General features: G+C 38.9%; 1 protein-coding gene across 1 annotated transcript in view; it reads left to right on the forward strand.

Annotated features, from left to right (window-relative positions):
* The first annotated feature begins 2,285 nt into the window (after positions 1-2,285).
* lrrc52 (leucine rich repeat containing 52) overlaps positions 2,286-21,043 on the forward strand; it is a 55,360-nt gene continuing 36,602 nt past the window's right edge. The window contains exon 1 of the mRNA XM_079830855.1: positions 2,286-3,345. Within this exon, the coding sequence (XP_079686981.1) occupies positions 2,697-3,345 (649 nt within the window). The 5' untranslated portion in view covers positions 2,286-2,696. The remainder of the gene's footprint in view (positions 3,346-21,043) is intronic.

The following is a 21,043-nucleotide window of genomic DNA, read 5'->3' on the forward strand; positions in this document are numbered from 1 at the left end:
AGCACCAAAATTGGTGCTATATAGCACTTAAAAAGGTTCCCATTACGAGCCAAGAACCATTTTTGGTGCCATATAGAACCTTTTTTTTTTAGAGTGTATAGCACCTTATCTTAACATGTTCTGTATATGGTAGCGGTGTTATATAGCCCCTTAGTTAGCGGTGCTATATAGCACCTTAGTCAAAGAACCGGTAAAGAACCTCTGAAGAACCACTGAAGCACCAAAATTGGTGCTATATGATACTTAAAAAGGTTCCGGTTACGAGCCCAGAACCATTTTTGGTGCCATATAGAACCTTTTTTTTTTAGAGTGTATAGCACCTTATCTTAACATGTTCTGTATATGGTAGTGGTGCTATATAGCACCTTAGTTAGCGGTGCTATATAGCACCTTAGTCAAAGAACCGGTAAAGAACCTCTGAAGAACCTCTGAAGAACCACTGAAGCACCAAAATTGGTGCTATATAGCACTTAAAAAGGTTCCCATTACGAGCCAAGAACCATTTTTGGTGCCATATAGAACCTTTTTTTTTTTAGAGTGTATAACATGTTCTGTATATGGTAGCGGTGTTATATAGCACCTTAGTTAGTGGTGCTATATAGCACCTTAGTCAAAGAACCGGTAAAGAACCTCTGAAGAACCACTGAAGCACCAAAATTGGTGCTATATAGCACTTAAAAAGGTTCCCATTACGAGCCCAGAACCATTTTTGGTGCCATATAGAACCTTTTTTTTTAAGAGTGTAAAGAAATAAATAGCACAGTCGCAACCTCAATGTTCCTTCCGGATTATATTCGGTCAACTTTACAAAATTGCAAAAACATTTTACTAAAGGGACAGTTCACCAAATATGAAAATTCACTCAATATTTTCTCACACTGGTGTTGTTCTAAAGCTGTATGTCCTTTCTTTTTCACAACACAAGGAAAATTACAAATGTCCTGTTCGCGCTTGACCATAATGGTAATGATGACCTTCTTCAAACTTATAAGAAGTTTGATATATTGTGTCCTTTTTTAAAGCTTTAACAAAGTGACCTTTTATTGCCATTATATGCACAAGCGTGAATGGGACATTCAATCTTTAAATTAAATCTATAGGCAAGCCTTTATTTAGAACATAAATCCAGCCCTGGAGGACCACTGTCCTGCAGAGTTTAGCTCAAACCATGATCAAACTCGCTTACCTGCAACTTTCTAGTAACTCTGAAGCCCTTGGCTGCATCTGAAAACCTAGGCAGTTGACTTGTTGCCTCTCTGCCTTATCAGGCAATGACTTGTAAGGGAGTGTAAGCACATATACCTCACAAAACGGATTTCTGACAGACTTCTGAGGCAGCGTAACCGTTTAATGATATAGGCTACAGCAAAATAAAGCGAGCTTTGGTGAGAACTAAACAAATATTTGATTAATTAAATATTAATTAAATTAAATAAATATCAGAAGTGGAAAATGTTGGTCAAAAATGTACATTTATACTCAAACTGACCAGCAACCGCAACTTTCAGAAGCCATCTTTCTTTGTTTTCATTCTAACTGTCACAGAACGGAAAGCACAGAAGTGTGGGATATCAAAGGCAGCGAAGGATGCACCTCTGCTGCCTTCAAAAATCAATCAGATGAAGGTCTCTCAGGAGACAGGAAGGGAAGCTAACGTTGGATTCGGACGTGCCTTGATTCCTTCCTACCTTGAAATGTGTCCTCCGAAGGCAGCATTTTCCAGTTTACGGACGCAGCCCTTGACTTGTGCAGGTGTGTTTGATTAGGGTTGGAACTAAACTCTGACCCCCCAGGACCCGATTTGGGGAACCCTCATATAGGCTATATGCATAAGTGACTCTTGTCTGAATGTTATGTGTGGTTTTATTGTGGTCATTTGTTTATCCAACAGCTATACATATGAGGATACTGTAATTTAAGTTTAGAACTCACAAAATTATTCTAGTTTAAGAGGTATTTGAAATGGTTTGAACAGAACCATCACTGCCAACACATGTGTGTAAATGACTTTTGACTGAAGATCTTGTGACAAGAAACCCCATCTCCCCTATACTATTCAGGGACTGCCAGGATACCATATACTGTTTTAAAACTAATATTTATTTATTTTCGAAAATAGTCCATCCACCTGCGTGCTCTCTGAGCGCATGGTCTATGTGTTGAAAGGTTTTTAGTCTATACCCGGGTAATTTTCTCTTGTGTAAATGAGCGGGACACCGACATTGTGTCAGACTCTCCCTCTCTTTCTCTCTCTCATTCTGACTCACTCACTCACTCGCAGCTGCAGAGAGAAGCAGAGCAACACACACCGTGCAGCAGCACAGACAGCGAGATGGTGCGCGTCTCACAACTTGACAGCGTTTCAACACGGAATCAAACTTATGGACTAGTGAGAAAAGTCTGTTCAGGATCATCAGAACATTATTAACCTTGATATACGCAAAATGGAAAACAAACATGTCCAGGATCCTAACACAACACCGCAACGAATAAGCTCATGGTGATATCCACTGGAAGGACTAAAGACGCGGCACGCACGGTCACCTTCGCTGTTGAGGAGACTTGCGAGAGGATCCCAAGAGCAGAATCCGCTCCGTGACACCAAAACGTTCCAGCAGTTACGACCGAACCGGATCCCGCAGATCAATGAAGAATGCGCGAGCGCACGCACAGTCGATGAAGCCGGCGGCGGGATCATGCGTGTTCTGCCCGAGCCGAGCGCGCAGTCACTGCGGCTGGTATTTCTCTTCGTCTTCGTCATGGATGTAGCGCCGTCCCCGGCTCTGACCGCCGGCTGCCCGGACCGCTGCGTATGCGACGACCAGCTGGTGGTCCAGTGTGCCGGGCAACAGTTAAGCGACTTCCCCGTGGACCTCCCGCTGGCCACCCGGCAGCTGATCATCTCCAATAACCGGATCGGCGACCTGCCGGCGCTGCAGCTCAACTACCTGTCGGACCTGGTGTACCTGGACTGCAGCAACAACTCGCTGACGGATATCTCCGAGTCCACCTTTGGAAACCTGCGCAAGCTCGCCTACCTGGATCTGTCTTTCAACACCCTGGCGCAAATCGAGGACCGGACGTTTGGCCCGCTGGCCAGCCTGGTGATGTTGAGGATGACTGACAACCCGGGGCTGTCGGAGATCCACCCGGACGCTTTCGCGGAGAACGCGGCGCTGCAGGTGTTGGACGTGAGCCGCAACAACCTGACGGCGCTCAACATCAGCTCGTTGATCGCGCTCCCGGCGCTGCGCTCTCTGGGGCTCAGCGGGAACCCTTGGAGATGCGACTGCGACACAGAGGACCTGTGCCTCTGGATCCAAATAGAGGGCTTCAAGTTCCAAGGTGAGATGCGCTTCTGCAACTGAAAACTTTCCAAGTTCGATATGCGTAAACAAATATGGCAGCTGTGGCTGCAAGAACTTAAAACCGACGATGTTACAGGGATTTTGGGAAGGCTATGCCATTAATTGATAGCCTATAATGTTATAATACCAACCTATTTGCGCTATTAACATCTTTTTGTTATTGTGACGTGTAGCCTACTATGTGGTATAATAGAAGTCTACATAGTTAAAATTTGAACAAAATGGCTCCAGAAATGTGCTCAATGACAGCACAGATGTTATAGGAATTCTTCCACATACATTACAAGGTGGTACATACTTTTTACTAAACTTAACCTAAAAGAATGCTTATTGCCAAATTTTAAATATTATTTTCTGTGTAGGTTATATTGTAATTTAGGCCTAAATATATTTACAATGTTTTACAATACATCAACATTTTCTCTTTTAAAATGTAATATTTAATATATGTAAATTCCAGCCAATTAATGGGGTTTTGCTGCATTTTTTAACTTTAAAATTATTTGATTTAATTAATTTCCTTTCCTTTATTTATAAAGTACACAAATAGGTTTTTAGCCAAGCTTTAAAATGAGAAACACTATGGCGACTCTAATTTCAAGTGGCAAGCCATTCAATCTGTCCAGCAAAATTTTGTTTTTGCAGTATACTGTAGATCAATGTAATAAAATTGCAAATTAGTGATCCATCGTTAAATAATTAAGTGATTTACAGTACACACAATAATAAGACAAGCACACTGGAGCAGGTTATGATCATCTTTTTCAGTTATGAGCCAAAGTCTTTAACTGCTGCTGTATTAACAAATGTTATTGCCTTTGCTCCAGGCATCATAATTGAACGTAATGAAGGTGCTAATTATTAATTAGTCATTTAGTTGATGCTTTTATACAAGGTGTCCTAGTACACATATTATACAGTCTCCCTGGGGTAATTTGGAGTTAAGTGTCTCGATCAAGGACACAGTGTGTCACCACTAACAGGCAAGGAAGTAACCATATTTTCAAGATTGTGGACCAAATGTAATAATTTAAGATTCAACCATTTCAAATTTGGCAAGCACCAATCTACAGCGCCGACTTATGGGGTTTGCCTAAATGTTCATTAACTGAAATACATTACCCAGGATTTTTCTTTTTTTCCCCTTCAAAATACACTGCTGAATGTAAAAAGCTCAATGTTAAATATGTTTTATATCATTATATAACATTTTTTATGTTAGGTTATTTAAATAGTTTCCAGTGTCTGTGTCCAACAAATGACCTTACAGTGAAGGTGAGAGAGGAAGGGAATTAAAAGCCAGCTAATTATCTCCACCATTAGACCTCAAGAGTGAGAAGGTCTTTATCAATCTTATCACTCCAGTTTGCGTTATCGAGTTATTCAGGCTGTTAATTTGATCCAAAGACTCCGTCTAAGTGGAACAGAGGGCAGGGCACAGACCTTGTGAACACTGCGGCTTCAGAGGGCAGGCTGGCTCTGTTTACAACATTACAGCAAAAGACGTGAAAGATGTAGACTCGAACAATATGTTTGGTGGGAAAACAAGATGTCATTGTGTATATGCATGTCTTCGGTCGTTTGCTCATTTTAGAGGGGTTTTGGGCACTTGTCAGCTGTTTAAGGTGGGAGACCAGCTGGGGAACCAGCTTAACCACTCTGGTCGGGCTATGAGAGCAGCTAAATTAAACCAGTTAAAGCCAGTTTAGTCTTAGGGCAAATGTACTTAAATGTTAATCTCCACACAAATGTGACATTTCGAGCGTGATGCTCATAGTTATTTTAGTCAAGCAGCTGTAATTGAACTTCAGATGTGTGTGCTTCACATGATCCGCGTCACTGTGTATATGTCATTCGTGTTGAAGTCTTGTATCCAATCTGTCTTTGTTACTTTCTGTTTTTCCTGCAGTTTAAAACCTTGCTTTAGTGCAGATTGACAAGTAGGCGGAGCTTCGCTGTCGTCTGAAATTGCATTAGGACGGATTAGAGTTTGGTTTTGGACTACCTCTGAATGTGGTTTGCGTTGATCTCAACTTTTTGGACCGATTTACAACTTTATTTAGCAATGATTATTTGTTCAAAATGCACACAACTCCAATCTGGTTTTCACATCTGGTCTTTAGGACGTTTTGTTCAGGACTCTTTGATAAATGGAAAGTTAAAAGAACAGCATATATTTGAAATATAAATCATTTGTAACATCATAAATCTCTTTACTGTCATTTTTGATCAATTTAATGTGTCCTTTCTGAATAAATGTATTAATTTCCAAATTGTCATTTTGAAAATGAGGAATCTGTCTATATCTGGTAGATTTCCATAGGAATGATTTCAGCATCAGCAAAATGCTTTAGTATTCAAAACCGTTTCACTGTTAACTCATTCGTCGCTATTTACTACATACTACATAGTGAAAGTCACACATTTCTCTAGATGAGGTAAGAGTGAGCAAAACTGAGTAAATTCGGATATCGCTCCAGACAAATAACAATAAAACCGACTTCCAATTTGATCGTTCAGACTCAAATCTCTTTATAATCAGATTAAAACAGTGCTTTAGGCCATATTCACATATAAGCTGATATGTACCTCTACTTCTATTGTAATAAACATTTTTATGGTAACACTTTAGTATGGGGAACACATATTCACCATTAACTACGACTTTCGCCTCAGTCAACTCCTAATTTATTGCTTATTAATAGTTAGTAAAGCTGTTTTTGTAGCATTTAAATTTAGGTATTGGGTAGGATTAAGGGATGTAGAATAAGGTAAGGCTTTATAAGGACTAATAAACAGCCAATATCCTATAATATAATGCTAATAAGCTACTAGTTAATAGTGAGAATTGAACCCTAAAATAAAGTGTTTCCATAGTATTTTTTAAGTATTTTAAATACTAAAAATATAGTATTATAGTGTATCTATTGGGGGCCACTGGAGGTTTGTTGAGGCCCTCTAGTGGGGCCCCGGCCTCCTGGTTAAAACCATTGGATTTAAACCTCATTTAGTATAGATTGTGTTAGTAAAAGTTGGATTTCATATTTTTTTTTTCCCAGACACAAATAGATTTAATTTGGGCGTGCTAAAAACAAAATCTGATTTTGAAATCTTTTTTTTTTTTGGTTCTTGGTGCTTTATCAGCTGTTATGCCATAATGAAGCTGTTAAAGATAGAACATAGAAAGTATAGAAAGAATAACAATACACGCAATCTGCCCAATCCATCTTTCTAGAAATAAGTCAATGCCGTCTCAGAACTTAATTGAGCTTTTCCAGACGTTGAGATTGAACATAAGCCCTGGCTTCTCTGTTATCGGGGAGCAAAACCCTAAGAATGTGAAATCCTAATTTCGCTCAGTCTATTCAAAGATGTGCTCATTGTCTCTCTCCTGATTAGACTCTCTGACGTTTTAGTGTTGCTGCGTCCGTCCACTGAGAGCAGATGGCTAATTATGTCTTTTTTTAAAGTGGATATGAGAATTCCTGTCCCATTATATAATCCTGTCCGTGTGCTCGGGCTGCACCTTACAAGAGCACGGCTGCCTCTCTTTTAAATCACCAAATATCACCAGCTTCAGATGAGAATGCTTGTGCATGAGCATATTAAAGGGATAGTCCACCCCAAATAAAATGAAAATGATGTTGTAATTTATTTGCCCTCATGTCGTTCCAAACCTGTATGACTTTCACTTTTCTGTGGAAGTGGAACACGAACAGAGCCATTCTGAAGAATGGGAGCTTTTAAGCCTAAATATAGATAGTTCACCAAAAATGAAAATTCTGTCATCATTTACTCACTCTCAAGTTGTTCCAAACCTGGATATATGTCTTTGTTCTGCTGAGCACAAAATAAGATGTTGTGAAGAATATGGGTAACCAAACATTTGTGGGGCACCATTGACTTCCATAGTATCTTATTTTGTGTTCAACAGAAGAAAGAAACTCATACATATTTGAAACTTTCCTAACCCTAATTTGAGGGTAAGTAAATGATGACAGAATTTTCAATTTTGGGTGAACTATCCCTTTAAACAGGATGCAAAATCATCATAAAAATATTATAAAATGAATCCATATGACTTCTGTGCTATATTCCAAGGTTGCATCCCAAACAAAACGGTTAACGTGACTTCAACGAGTAGAACATGTTTCTGGATCAACATCCGTGTTGATCCTGGAACAACATTCCAATCAACCAATCAGATTTAAGGGATAGTTTTTTTTAGTAAAGTTTAGGTTCAGAACAAGGGTTAGGGGCTTTGACACCATTCTTATTCATCATTTTCGTATGATTTTAGAGATACATTATGGGTATGTTTACTAGGTTTAGGGGTTGGGATAGGGTTAGGACTATGTTTTTGGACAGAAACGTTGTTCCAAGATCAACAATAGATGTTGATCCAGGAACATCCCAGCAAGCAATTTTGCGTTTAAAAGACATCTAATAGCCGTCCAAACACAGCCCTGACGTCTAGGCTAAAATACGGCAAAATTTGGGCTGTCAGTGAAAATGTTATATTCCTCTAACCATAATCAAGAATAGACTAGTCACAGAATCACCCTTACGAAAATGGACCATGGTTTTACTACAAATGAAACCAAAAAAAAAAAACATGGTTATTATAGTTAAACAATGGTAACCACAAATTAACCATGGCTTTGCTACTTTAACCATAGTTTAACCATAGTATTACCATATATAAATGGTAATATATTAGCCAAAAAAACATGGTTGCTACACTTTTACTATAATAAAACCATGGTTAATTTTCGTAAGGGCACTGTTGACTATGCTCACATGATGGAATATCACACATCTTGCAAGTTATTTTGACAAAAACGACACGTTATCAAATTATAGGTTATTTTGGCTAGAAGTGGGTTACTCATAGCCAGACTATATTGGGTCTATAGTTAACAGAGACAGCTATTATTCGCTAGGATGTCTTACTTGGCAAAATCACAACGACCGTCCGAAAACGTAGGCAGCTGACTTGTCCGACAGTGACTTTTTGTGCACAAAGGTACCTCACGAAACAACAAAATAGCTTGATAACTTAGGTGATAACTAATAGCTTTAGTGATAACTAAGCGGATATTCAATTACTTCAATAGTAATTTCTCGCTAGAAATGACATCAGAAGTGGAAAACGTTTTACACAAACTGACCACCAACCCACAACTTTCAGATGCTATCTTTAATTTTTAGTTCAACTGTCACCGAATGGAACGCACAGGATTGTGGGATATCAAAGGCAACGAAGGATGCACCAATGCTGCCTTCAAAAATTGTTCAGATGAAGGTATCTCAGGAGACAGGAAGTGGAGTTAACACTGTATTCGGATAAGTCTTGATGCCTTACTTCCTGGCAATGCATCCTCAGAAGCTTTTTAAGCTTTCAGACGCAGCCCTAGTTATTCAACTTGACTCGAGGAAAGTGATGTCTGATTTGTGCACAAATCGTTCTTTTGAGTCAGATATCTTCCGGTTCTTGAATTGATCTCACTGACTCGATGATCCACAGCAGTTAAAGGGGTAATTCACCACTGGCAAGATGGGCTTTTTAATCAAACTTGGCTGTCACCCATAATCCACTTTTGATTTGGTCTCCACCCCTCTGTTGATCTGACTGTCTGTGGGCAGTTACACAAAAATGCGTAAGTTTTAACATAAGTGTGGGCTGTCAAAAGTTCACCGGATTACACGAAATGACAAATAAACAGGGAGATCTGTGAATAACACAGAGGAAGTGTACACATTTACACAAACTGACATATCTAATTCTTTTGATGCGTTTCTCACATAAAGTTTTATGATTCTAGAACACTTGGAATAAAGCACAGAAGTTGTGTGGGCCATTTTTATGATATTTATATGATGGAAGCTTTAGTCGACATTCATTGTACACTCTAAAAAAAAAGAGGTTCTATATGGCACCAAAAATGGTTCTTCGTCGTAATCATAGAGGAACCACTTTTGGTGCTATATAGCACCATATCTGAACATGTTTTGTATATGGTAGCAGTGCTATATAGCACCATATCTTAACATGTTCTGTATATGGTAGCGGTGCTATATAGCACCTTAGTCAAAGAACCGGTGAAGAACCTCTGAAGAACCGCTGAAGAACCACTGAAGCACAAAAATTGGTGCTATATAGCACGTAAAAATGTTCCCCTATGATTACGAGCCAAGAACCATTTTTGGTGCCATATAGAACCTTTTTTTTAGAGTGTAGTTGTTTGGAACAACATAAAGGTAAGTAGTTTTTCCAAACCTGACTTTCTTTCTTGTGTGTGGAACACAAACTGAGATATTCTGAAGACAAATGCACAATTTTTATATTCTTCTAATGCACTCTCCTATACTTGTAACTAAAAATGTAGAAAAGAGTGTTATTTATGTAATAATTACTCCTTTGTGTGTGTGTGTGTGTGTGTGTGTGTGTGTGTGTGTGTGTGTGTGTGTGTGTGTGTGTGTGTGTGTGTGTGTGTGTGTGTGTGTGTGTGTGTGTGTGTGTGTGTGTGTGTGTGTGTGTGTGTGCGCGTGTGTTTGTCTGTAGCTATGGAGTCTATTAAGTGTGTGTATGCTGCAGATTGAGTGACCACTCTGTGTGATTCACACCACTTTAGCATCTGTGAGTCATTTCATGTTTCTGCCTCCCTCTTTCTCTCTCACCCTGGAATATTCTCAAACAGGCCACCAAAATGCTTCTATTTAAATAAGTCTTAGCCAGGTGCAGTGTGCTAATCACAGTCCTCAGTGCAGGCTTCCTTAAGAAGAGAAAAGGCCAAAACCAATATTGTAGACTTGATGCCATTCTGTCCTGAGCTATAAATGTAGAGTGAAATCCTGATCCATCACCATCCTCCTTCTGCTTTGGATATTATTGATCTTGTAGATCTCCTCTGCATAGAAAGACATTTTTGTTAAGTGATGCTGTTTCTTTGGTTTTATACACACAAAGGAACACACAGAAACCATCACTCACGGCTTGTACTGTCCTAACAACCCCTTAAAATGATTTTATTAATAATTTCCTTCCTGTGTTGACATATTGAAACAAAAGGGCTTGTCCTTTTAGCCAATAGCCTTTAGTTTACGTCACAGCCCAGCAAAACTATGATTTGCTACTTAGTTTGTGGATTGCAATTCGTTGATGATTGGCTGGTTAGCACAACCCAGTTAGCCACTATAACTACATCATCTGGAGCCAAAATTTGTCAATCAAAATTAGGCTGATTAAATTAAATATAAGCAAGCAACATCTATATTGCTAATATTTAATTATAGTACAGTTTGTACATGCTTTTGTGGACTTTGTGCTGCTTTTCATGTCACTATAGAAGCTCATTTCTGCCCTGATGTAAAAAAAAACACAAGGTGGACTATATTGCCTAAAGTATTGGGACACCCCTCCAAATCAATGAATTCAGGTTTTCCAATCACTTCCATGGCCACAGTGTATAAAATCATGCAGACTGCTTCTACAAACATTTGTGAAAGAATGGGTCGATCTCAGGAGCTCAATGAACTCAAGTGTGGTACTAATTTCCTCACTACTAAATATTCTACGGTCAACTGTTAGGGGTATTATAACAAAGTGGAAGCAATTGGGAACAACAGCAACTCAGCCACGAAGTGGTAGGCCACGTAGAATCACAGAGGTCAGCGCATGCTGAGGCGCACAGTGCACAGAAGTCGCCAACTTTCTGCAGAGTCAATAGCTACAGACCTCCAAACTTTGTGTGGCCATCAGATTAGCTCAAGAACAGTGCATAGAGAGCTTTGTCAAATGGGTTTCCAAGTGCAGTGGTGTAAAGCACGCCGCCACTGGACTCTTGAGCACTGTTCTACATTTACATTTATGCATTTGGCAGACGCTTTTATCCAAAGCGACTTACAGTGCACATATTACAGGGACAATCCCCCCTGGAGAAAGTGCCTTGCTCAAGGACACACTGGTGGTGGCGACTGCTGGGAATCGAACCAGCAACCTTCTGTGTATCAGTTCAGTGGTTTAACACACTAGAGTAGACCACCATCTCCATTCTGTGACGAATCACGCTTCTCTGTCTGGCAATCCGATGGACAAGCCTGGGTTTGGTGGTTGCCAGGAGAACAGTATATGCCTAACTGCATTGTCAGGTGTTAAGTTTGGTGGAGGGGGATTATGGTGTGGGGTTGTTTTTCAGGGGTTGGGCTTGGCCCCTTAGTTCCAATGAAAGGAACTCATAATGCTTCAACATACCAAGACATTTTGGACAATTTTTATGCTCCCAACTTTGTGGGAACAGTTTGGGGATGGCCCCTTCCTGTTCCAACATGTTCAAGGTCCATAAAGACATGGATGAGCGAGTTTGGTGTGGAGGAACTTGACTGGCCTGCACAGAGTCCTGACCTCAACTCGATAGAACACCGTTGGAATGACTTAGAGCAGAGACTGCGAGCCAGGCCTTCTCGCTCAAAATCAGTGCCTGAGCTCACAAATGCGCTTCTAGAAGAATGGTCAAAAATTCCCATAAACACTCTCCTAACCTTGTGGAAAGCCTTCCCATGAGAGTTTAAGCTGTTGTAGCTGTAAAGGGTGGGTTAACTCCATATTAAACCCTACGAATTAAAAATGGGATGTCATTCAAATTCATGTGCATGTAAAGGCAGGCGTCCCAAAACTTTTGGCAATATAGTGTATCTTGCAATGTAACTTCACAAAAATCACATTGCAGCTTTATATCTCGCAGTTGACTTTATATTTCACAGTAGCATCTTTAATTCTATTAATATGCACTGTAAAAACTGAACGTGCGATTGTTGCTTTAAGGAGGTATTTCTACCTGATTCTAACAACAAATTCAAATTTTGTTGTTGTAACCTAATTCACTAAGGTTTATGTTTTAACTTAATTGAGTTATATTAACTCAATATACAATTTTCAATAAAGCTCGACATATGCGCACCACGACTGCACCAGACCTATAGAGGGCAGTATAGTAATGACTCGTGTTTATGTGTTTTTCAGCAAAGGGAAAGATGTTGGTTGTTTATGTTAATGATTAATGTTCTGTAATATTGGACATTTAGAGGAGTTTCTGTTATTGAATTTTGCGGTTACTATTGTGCTGAAGAGTGTGTGCTTTGGCTGTGGGCACTCAGTGTTCTGCTAATGTCAGTACTGACACTAATCTTTTCTTAGTGGTTCATTATTGAGCGTAATGATGAACGCCTCTGTTGACCCAACTATACTGATTTATTTTGAATAAACTAAATTGTGTGTTCAAATTTCTTCAATTAAATTAGGTAAGAGTAATGCATTAATTTGTTGAGTGTATTTACATCAAGGTGGAAAAGGACTTTAATCATATAAAACAAAAAAAAGGTTATATAAAACTTAAGTAATTTTACCTTGCTGAAGAAATCTACTGACAGTCATGTTTCAGGTTGGTTGAATCCAGTAATCTTAAATGATTTAATTCATTTAAATAAAACCAGTTATTTGAGATGTTACCACACACTGTAAAAAAATTCAGGTCTCCAATTGAAAATTTTCTAATGAGCGATCACATCTAAATTTTTCAGTTGGCCAAATCGAATTTCTGTGAATTGATGCAATTTAATTCAATTAAAATTCAAGAAATTAAATTTGGCCAACTGAAAATTTTGGATGTGATCGCTCATTAGAAAATGTTCAATTGGAGACCTGATTTTTTTTACAGTGCATTAAGTAAATTTTCTAAGTTGAACTGTCAAAAAAATGTTCAGTGTGTGCAACTTTTTTAGCTATTGCGACAATTTTTCCCGATATTGCTTTTTATATCTCAAAAAGTGACTTTATTTCTCGCAAAATGTGCTTTTTATGTTTCTCGATGTGAATTTATAAAATCTCACAATTTAATTTTATAATTATATCCCCCAATTGTGACTTTGTTACTGATAATTGTCTATTATAACTCTATAATTATATGGGCCTATCGCTGCAATTATATTTTACGTAACTGACTATATCTTATAACTGCGATTTACAACTTTGTTTTTCAAAATTGTGATTTATTTTAAACTTTCACAGCTAATATTTGTATTTTTTTACAACGAGGCGGAAAAGGGCCACCATATGTCATTGTGCAGGATGGTGTCTGACTCGATATTGAAGTGTTAGGGACTGTGTGGGACATAATTTTTCTAGGTCTATAGGTCTATAAAGTCTGCAAATTCCATCTGGGTTTGGTCATTACATTATTTCTACAGTGACAACAAACACAGGCCAATAGCAGCAGTGTTATGATGTTTTATGTTTTCTGGCTTCATTACTTTCATTTTGTTTTTGTAGGTGTGTGTGTGTGTGTGTGTGTGTGTGTGTGTGCTCACATCTCCGTTCTCTATTTGTCCTGGGCCTTGGAGAGCCACCAGTTTCATTAACTCGCACATTGAAGACTTCCTCCTTTGGGGATTCCTCTGCTCTCATTGTGTTGTGTGTGTGTGTTTGTGTGAAGTGTGTTTCAATGAGACGATGAGGAAATTCAGTTTCACCCACTTGCTGTGCTCAAATTAAGTTTTACTTCAAATGAACATAGGCCTTATTGCACAGGTACGTCATTCATTCTGCTCTCTGAAGGTGTGTTTTTGTTCTGTAATGTACTGAAGTGTTGACACATGGATGTGTGTGTTTGGATGATCAGATGTGAGAGGTAATTGTGAGTCCTTTGGCATAGTAAATGCAGCGTATGGGAGTGTGGGTGTTGCATACTGAGTGGATGCAGAGGCATGTGGCGACGCCAGATGCTTCTGCTAATAGGGTCTGATTTAAAGGCGAGCCTGGGGCTCGCGGTAAGTTCGTTTAAGTGCCGCTTCATTCGGTGGGCACCAAGTGCATAAAAAAAGAATGCGACAATTGTGTGTAGTGCATTTAAAGACATCAAATAGGCCTACTCTATAGAGCAGGGCTATTCAATTAGCTTCAATTTGAGAGCCGGATTATCAAATCGAAAAGTTGAGGTGGGCCAGTTGGGGGTGAAACACATTACAGTGTCAATTAATAAGCTAAAGTAAGCCTAAAAAGTAAAAGTATTGTATTTACATGGAAACTGCCATCATTTCATAACAAAAATGAATTATATTCTCGTATACCCATATGCAATATGTAAATGTTAATAACTATAATGTAGTATTCAATAAACATTTTCCACATTTCTACCCATACAGTCAGTGGGACTACAGTACATACGTGGTAAATTTTGTAAGGGTAATGATTTAAAAGTCTTCTAACTTTTTTCATGGCACAATGTTTCTCCTGTTTTCCTCATCAGTCTTATTGGGAATGTTGAGGCTGTTTCATCCGATTTAACCCTTAAATGCATGAATGTTTTCCCAATCATTATTACATATTTGAGTCTTTAGTGACCGGATCTATATCTAACACTGATAGATCTCTACCTGTCGATAATATAAATAAAGCATATTTTGTTACCTTTTGGATCTCGGAAGGGTTCAGTTTGAGCAGATGTTTTATACAATCATCACTGTCACCGTCAGAGCTCATTCCCCAGTACATTCAGCATCTGGCTCATGTTCGCAATCTCAAACATATTCTCAAAACTATCATTTTCAACATCTTCAAAATCAACATTTTAATCGCTGACAGCTTCTTCACCAGATCCACCATCAAGTGACAGTGACACTAATATTTGATTGTGTTCAGAACTTGCTCTGCAGTAAATCACTGAGCCATTTCAAGTTTTGCTGATGAACCTTCCTATTCTTTTGTGTTATTCCTGCAGTAACTATGAGTGAAACGTCACTTCATCATTGTGTATCAGACATTGCCAGCTTGTGGTATAAAGGTGAATTTCTTTATTCAGTCATCAAAGATTCAATTATTGATGTGCAGAAAAAAAAATACACTAGTTATACACCTCGGGTCGTTAGCGACCCTATACAATTTTTACAACAAATGAATGGGAAAACATGATTTCTTTTAGAATTGTATTTTTGTCTTGTTATATTGTTTATAATTAATTGATTGAGGACCACTTATAGAAGGTTGATGTCTAACTTTAAAAAATGAATGAGAAGGAGGGTAGTAAATTACGTCCCTGGTCACTAAAGACCAGAGGTATGCGTTTAAGGGTTAAAACTAGTTTAAACATCGAGTGATGTGTGGTTTGTAACAGAGAGGTGCGTGTCAAATTGAACTACTTCTCACAGGATGTTGTGTCCAGGAGCTCCTTTGAGCTTGCATTCCATTATCCACTGGCCCGTGCTGCGTAGTTCTAGAAAAAATATATTAAAGCTAAAGCTCCAATCTCCTCCCAAAAATCCAGAAAAAAGTCAGTTAGTGCCTTAGTGACAACTTCACTCAGAGAAGCCGTCAATCTCAGCTGTCAATCATGACGTCACACCCCCCGTTTTTATAGCATCAAATAACTAACTAAACCTACTCTTATTTAAAAAACGAACACTTGAAATGAAATCATCATGATAAAAACTGCCTAAAATGACAGAAACCATCTTTAGTAAACAATTATTTGAAGTGTAATTGAATTGTTTAGTGTGTCTCGTGTCCAGGAGAGGTGGGGTTTATGAGCTATACTGGGACCAACCACCGGAGGGCGATCGAGGCGCGGAGGCTTCAATTTCTGAGAGGAGTGCTGCAGGCTTGGTACGCACACGTATCTAACCAAATTTAGCCGCACCGCCAGGAAAAGGGGGAGGGAGGTGGGTTCCCCGTATGGAGATGATTGGTGGGCTGCCAGCTATAGAGTGACAAATACAGTTTATAAAATAGTAACTGTTTATCAGAGGATGTATATCAGTAACAATTTGTTTGCAATATCTAGTGCAAGCAATCACATCATTATCAGCCTCTGCTGATTCTGCAGCCAATGAGATTGCTTGCTCAGCATTTAAAAAGTCTGTTTCATTGTTTGCTGTAAGCTAGGCCTGCAGCACATTATCAGAGTTCCTCAGAAACCCTCCACCTCCCCCAGCTCCACCTGCCTACCTTATGTTTGTCTATTTATGCAACAGTAGCATATCTTACATGCTCACAGCAGTGTGTCTGCGTATCTATTAGCAGTAGCTATTAACATTGCCATATTCAATGATTGAATTATATGTAGTGGTTTCACTGGAGCGGAATTCGATCAGATGAAGAGATATTGAAGTAGAGCTTGTATCTGTGATATGGGGTGTCAAGTGCAACCTGACTAATTTGTATTACATTACCGGTCAAACATTTGGAATAATTCCGATTGTTTCATATTTTTAAAATAAGTGTCTTATGTTCAGCAAGGCTGCTTTTATTTGGTCAAATACAGTAAAAAAATGTAATACTATGAAATATTATTAAAATTTTAAACAACTGTTTTCTATTTTAATACAGTATATGTTAAAATGTAATTTATTTCAGTGATGATAAAGCTGAATTTTCAGCATCATTACTCCAGTTTTCAGTGTCAAATGATCCTTCTGAAATCATTCTGACATGCGGATTTGATGCTCAAGAAACACTTATTATTATCAATGCTGAAATGTCACGATCATGTCTTGTTTAGTTTTATTGTCATATTCTGTTTTTCTTTGTCAGTTTTTGCTTTCAATGTCTTATCCTGAGTTTTCGTTTATTGTTTGTTACTGTGGTTTCTAATTAGTACACACCTATAATAATGATGTATTTAAGCCCTCTGTTTCCTGTGTACATGGTTTTGTGTCGTCAATGTTAACGCATGTAGTGTTTCACATTCTTGGTGTTTTTTAAGTCTCTTTATCGTTCATTCTGCATAATGCATCTTGTCTTTGGATTATTACTACACGCGACATGAAAACAGTTGTGCTGTTTAATATTTTTGTGGAAACCGTGATACACTGCTATTCCAAAGTTTGGGATAAGTAAGATTTTTGTTTTAAAAAAAGAAAGTAAATAAAAAAAATTCTCAGCAAAGACACTATAAATTGATCAAAAGATACAGTAAAGACATTTGCATTGCTACAAATCTGCATATTAGTGTGATTTCTGAAGGAGCATGTAACATTGAAGACTGGAGTAATGATGCTGAAAATATAGCTTTACCATCACAGGAATAATTTACATTTTAAAATATGTTACAACAGAAAAGTTGTATTAATTAATATAAATTAATTTTCCACAATAATTGTTACTGTATTTTTAAGTCCAATAAAACATCCTGATAGAAGAGCTCTTGTAGAAGCAAGCTAAAATGGCATGGTTTCTTCAGCAAATGTTTTTATCACACATTTGCTGTTGTTAATACTATTGGTTAGGTGTGGGGTTTAGTGTAGTACATTACTTTCAAAGTGCATCTGTTTTGTGTTATTTAAAAAAAAAAAATTGTGCTTTTAGCGCCACTCACTGGACATTTCCTATTGAAAGTGTCACGAAACATGCATAAAGCAAAATCATATCGTTTTGTTGCCACAGACAATGAGTGTTGCACTTAATATGTCGATCAGAGTGTTTTTTTCCTCTCTAAGTGGGTGGTTCTTGGCCAGAATAACTTGCAATGTGGTACAGAGTTTATGTTGATAGTCAAAAGCATGGCTACGCAAGACTACTGACAACCACACAATGAAACCGCTAATCATCATCTGGAGGCTCATACATGTGCTTCATATTCCATATTTTTTCATATTATAATTCACAGCATTTTCCGATTGTTGAATTGTGGCAGCTTATTGTATGTCTCTCACTGCCTCAGTCTTTTTGCAGGAGAACTTATAACCAGGGGGATATAACCATCAGGATAAGAAAGATTACTGCTGGCTCATCATCTACTGTCTCATAATAAACTAGTCAAGGTTGATTTGATTCTGTATAATTGTGATGCCGTGTGTCATGATAATATTTCTCAGCGGCTCTATTGTTTCTGGATCAGCTGCTGGAGAGGTGACGGTTCTCCACACTGTCAGCACTTTCACAGTGTTGACTAACAGAGCGAGAGAGAAAGAAACTGTGAGGGAGAGAGATGACCATCTGACAGAGCAGGGTTCTTCCTAGTCTCAGCCTCAGACGTCACACCCACGGACCGGTCTGATGCATATGGCACACTTATCTGGAAACACTTCAGGAGTTTCGAAGTTGTCATCTGATTGGTTGAATTCTACAGGATGTCCGCAAGACGTGTGTCGCATTCTTTAACGGTCTTCCTAAACAAATGCTGTGTCGCCAAACCCCCTCGTGGAAAAAGAACGCTGTCGTCGTGTTTACAACTGTGAAAATGAGCGCTTACCAGGAGCAACTAAAGGCTGGATTTTCAAAAGTATGTGAAGTTTGCGGCTCCATTGTTGCAGTAAACTTGCAAAAACTTCTTGAATTAATAATTTATAGATGCACTCAGGTCTGTTATTGCAGGGACATCGACTTTACATTTTCACAACCCTAAATATGACGCGGAACAAAACTAACTGTGATTGGCTGCGTTACATGTCAGTCAAAATTCCTCTTAGGTGGTCCTTGGCCAATGAAAGCTATGATAGAGTCCAGACTTTCTGCTGCCAGTCTGAAGGTCTGGCTACGCGAGACTAGTGGTGCGTTCAAGTCATGTCGTAAAGATCGTATTTACGAGCTGAACGCACATGAACGCCACCACAAAGTCGTAAATACCAGTGGGAAGTTCGGGATTTTCTTTAAACCCGATCTGTACGAGTTGGTCAGTGAGAAACATGGTGTAATCAATGGATGCAACGTCTGTAGTTGACGGTAAATTTTTGTTGAAATTCTATTTACTCGTCCTAGAAACTGGCATTTATTATGTGCTTGTTATAATTACAATTAGCCTACTATATAACGATACAGTTTACAGTGGCTTCATAGATGAATTAAAAACGCAAAAGATTAAAACTCATCTGATGCGCATTCTTTGTTCTTCATTTTCTATAAGCAGAGTTAACAAACCTTGCTGTATTTTCGTGAAATTCATTAAAAGAAGGTACACCGCCATCTTGCTCCAACCAAAGACTCTTGAAACACAACGTAAACACGCCTTCCCTGTTCAATTTATGGAAAAATTGTTGAAAGTTCCGAGTCTAACGCGACCAGGTAGGCTCGTCATGATGTCACGTACGCATCTTGAGTTTCACTTTCAACATTCAACACTTTTCCACGGAAGGCGGTCGGCCGAATGTTTACTTGGTAAAGTTTTGAATATGGATATTTCTCTTACACAAACGCATCGCTTCGCTTCAGAAGGCCTTTATTAACACTCCGGAGCCGCGTGGAGCACGTTATTTGACGGACAGATGCACTTTTTATGGACTTCAAAAACAGAGCAACTATAAATCAAATTCTAATGCTTGGATTAGTCTGGACTTTTGTAATTTAACTGCGATTTTATTCGTCTGAAAAAAGAATGTCATATACACCTAGGATGACTTGAGGGTGAGTAAATTATGTGCTAATTTTCATTTGTGGGTGAACTATCCCTTTAAGAATGACTTCAGTGCCGTTCTTTGTTCTTTTCTCAAAGAAAAGCTTAACTCCAAGTCTTCCAGAGTCGCGGCCAAAGCCGATTCGAAAGGCCGCTGTTCGCCAGCTTCTTTGTTTACGAGTAGCATGCAGAACCGCCGCAACTCTGCCGTCATTATGTTGAGCCCGCCCACCGACTCTATACACGATGTGATTGGCTTGACCAGAGTTTGGTTTTTCCAGCTCGCAAGCCAACAGAGAGTTGCTAGACTACCCTGGCTGCAAATTAGATTTGCTGCAGCTAGGGTGCGTCTAGATTTCTAGGCTAAATGTGCTCAGCATTCTGCAACAAATATTTTTGGGATTTTCTAGACTATTTTAAGTAGTAAAGTGAGCAGGATATATTAAAATGTAGCGCATGGATTTGGCAGGCATGTATTCATGATACTAATGGGGCAGCCGGTCTCGGAGCCCTCCCTAGCTCTATAGCGCCTCACAAATTTTCAATGTAAATCTGTGGTGAAAAATGGAACTGCAGCACGCTCTTATAATATGAGCATTTAATCACAGCTCCTGAGCCATCAGAAGGCCCCGCCAAAAGGTTGTTTTTGGCAATTATAAATGTGACACAATACTAGCAGAAAAAAAGGTTACCAAGACATAATTGACAAAAAAGAATGATGTGCATGCCATTTAAAACATTATAACTGTAACGTACTGCTCCGAGACAGAGGTTGAGAATCCAAATGCAGCTTTATTTGTAAGGGGTAATCCACAATCGTAGTCAAAAACAGGCAACAGGTCATACACAGGCAAGCAGTCCAAACAGGCAAACAAGGCAGGAGAGACAGGCAAACTGGTAATCCACGGAACAGGCAAGAAATCCAAAACCAGAGACATGAAACCAGGGAAACGCTCAGAAATGCAGTATATACAACAAACAAGACTTCGCAGTTAATGATAGAGTGAGCATGGTTTATATAGGCTGGGGTAATGGGGTAATGAGGTAATGTGACACAGGTGCAAACAATGAGTGATGATGAGTCCGGGCAAAGGATTATGGGTAATGTAGTTTGTGATGGAGTGACAGTCCGTGGTGGAGTGCCCTCAGGTGGTAATCAGGGGCACTCTCACTTGTGATTGTGACAATAACCTTCAGAAATCAATCTGATTTGGTTCTCAAGAAACATTTATTATTATTATCAATGGTGTGCTCCTTAATACTTTTGTGCAAACGATGATACCATTTTTTTTTGTA

Source organism: Gobio gobio (assembly GCF_949357685.1).
Source record: "Gobio gobio genome assembly, chromosome: 12".
In the NCBI taxonomy this organism is placed as follows: domain Eukaryota; kingdom Metazoa; phylum Chordata; class Actinopteri; order Cypriniformes; family Gobionidae; genus Gobio; species Gobio gobio.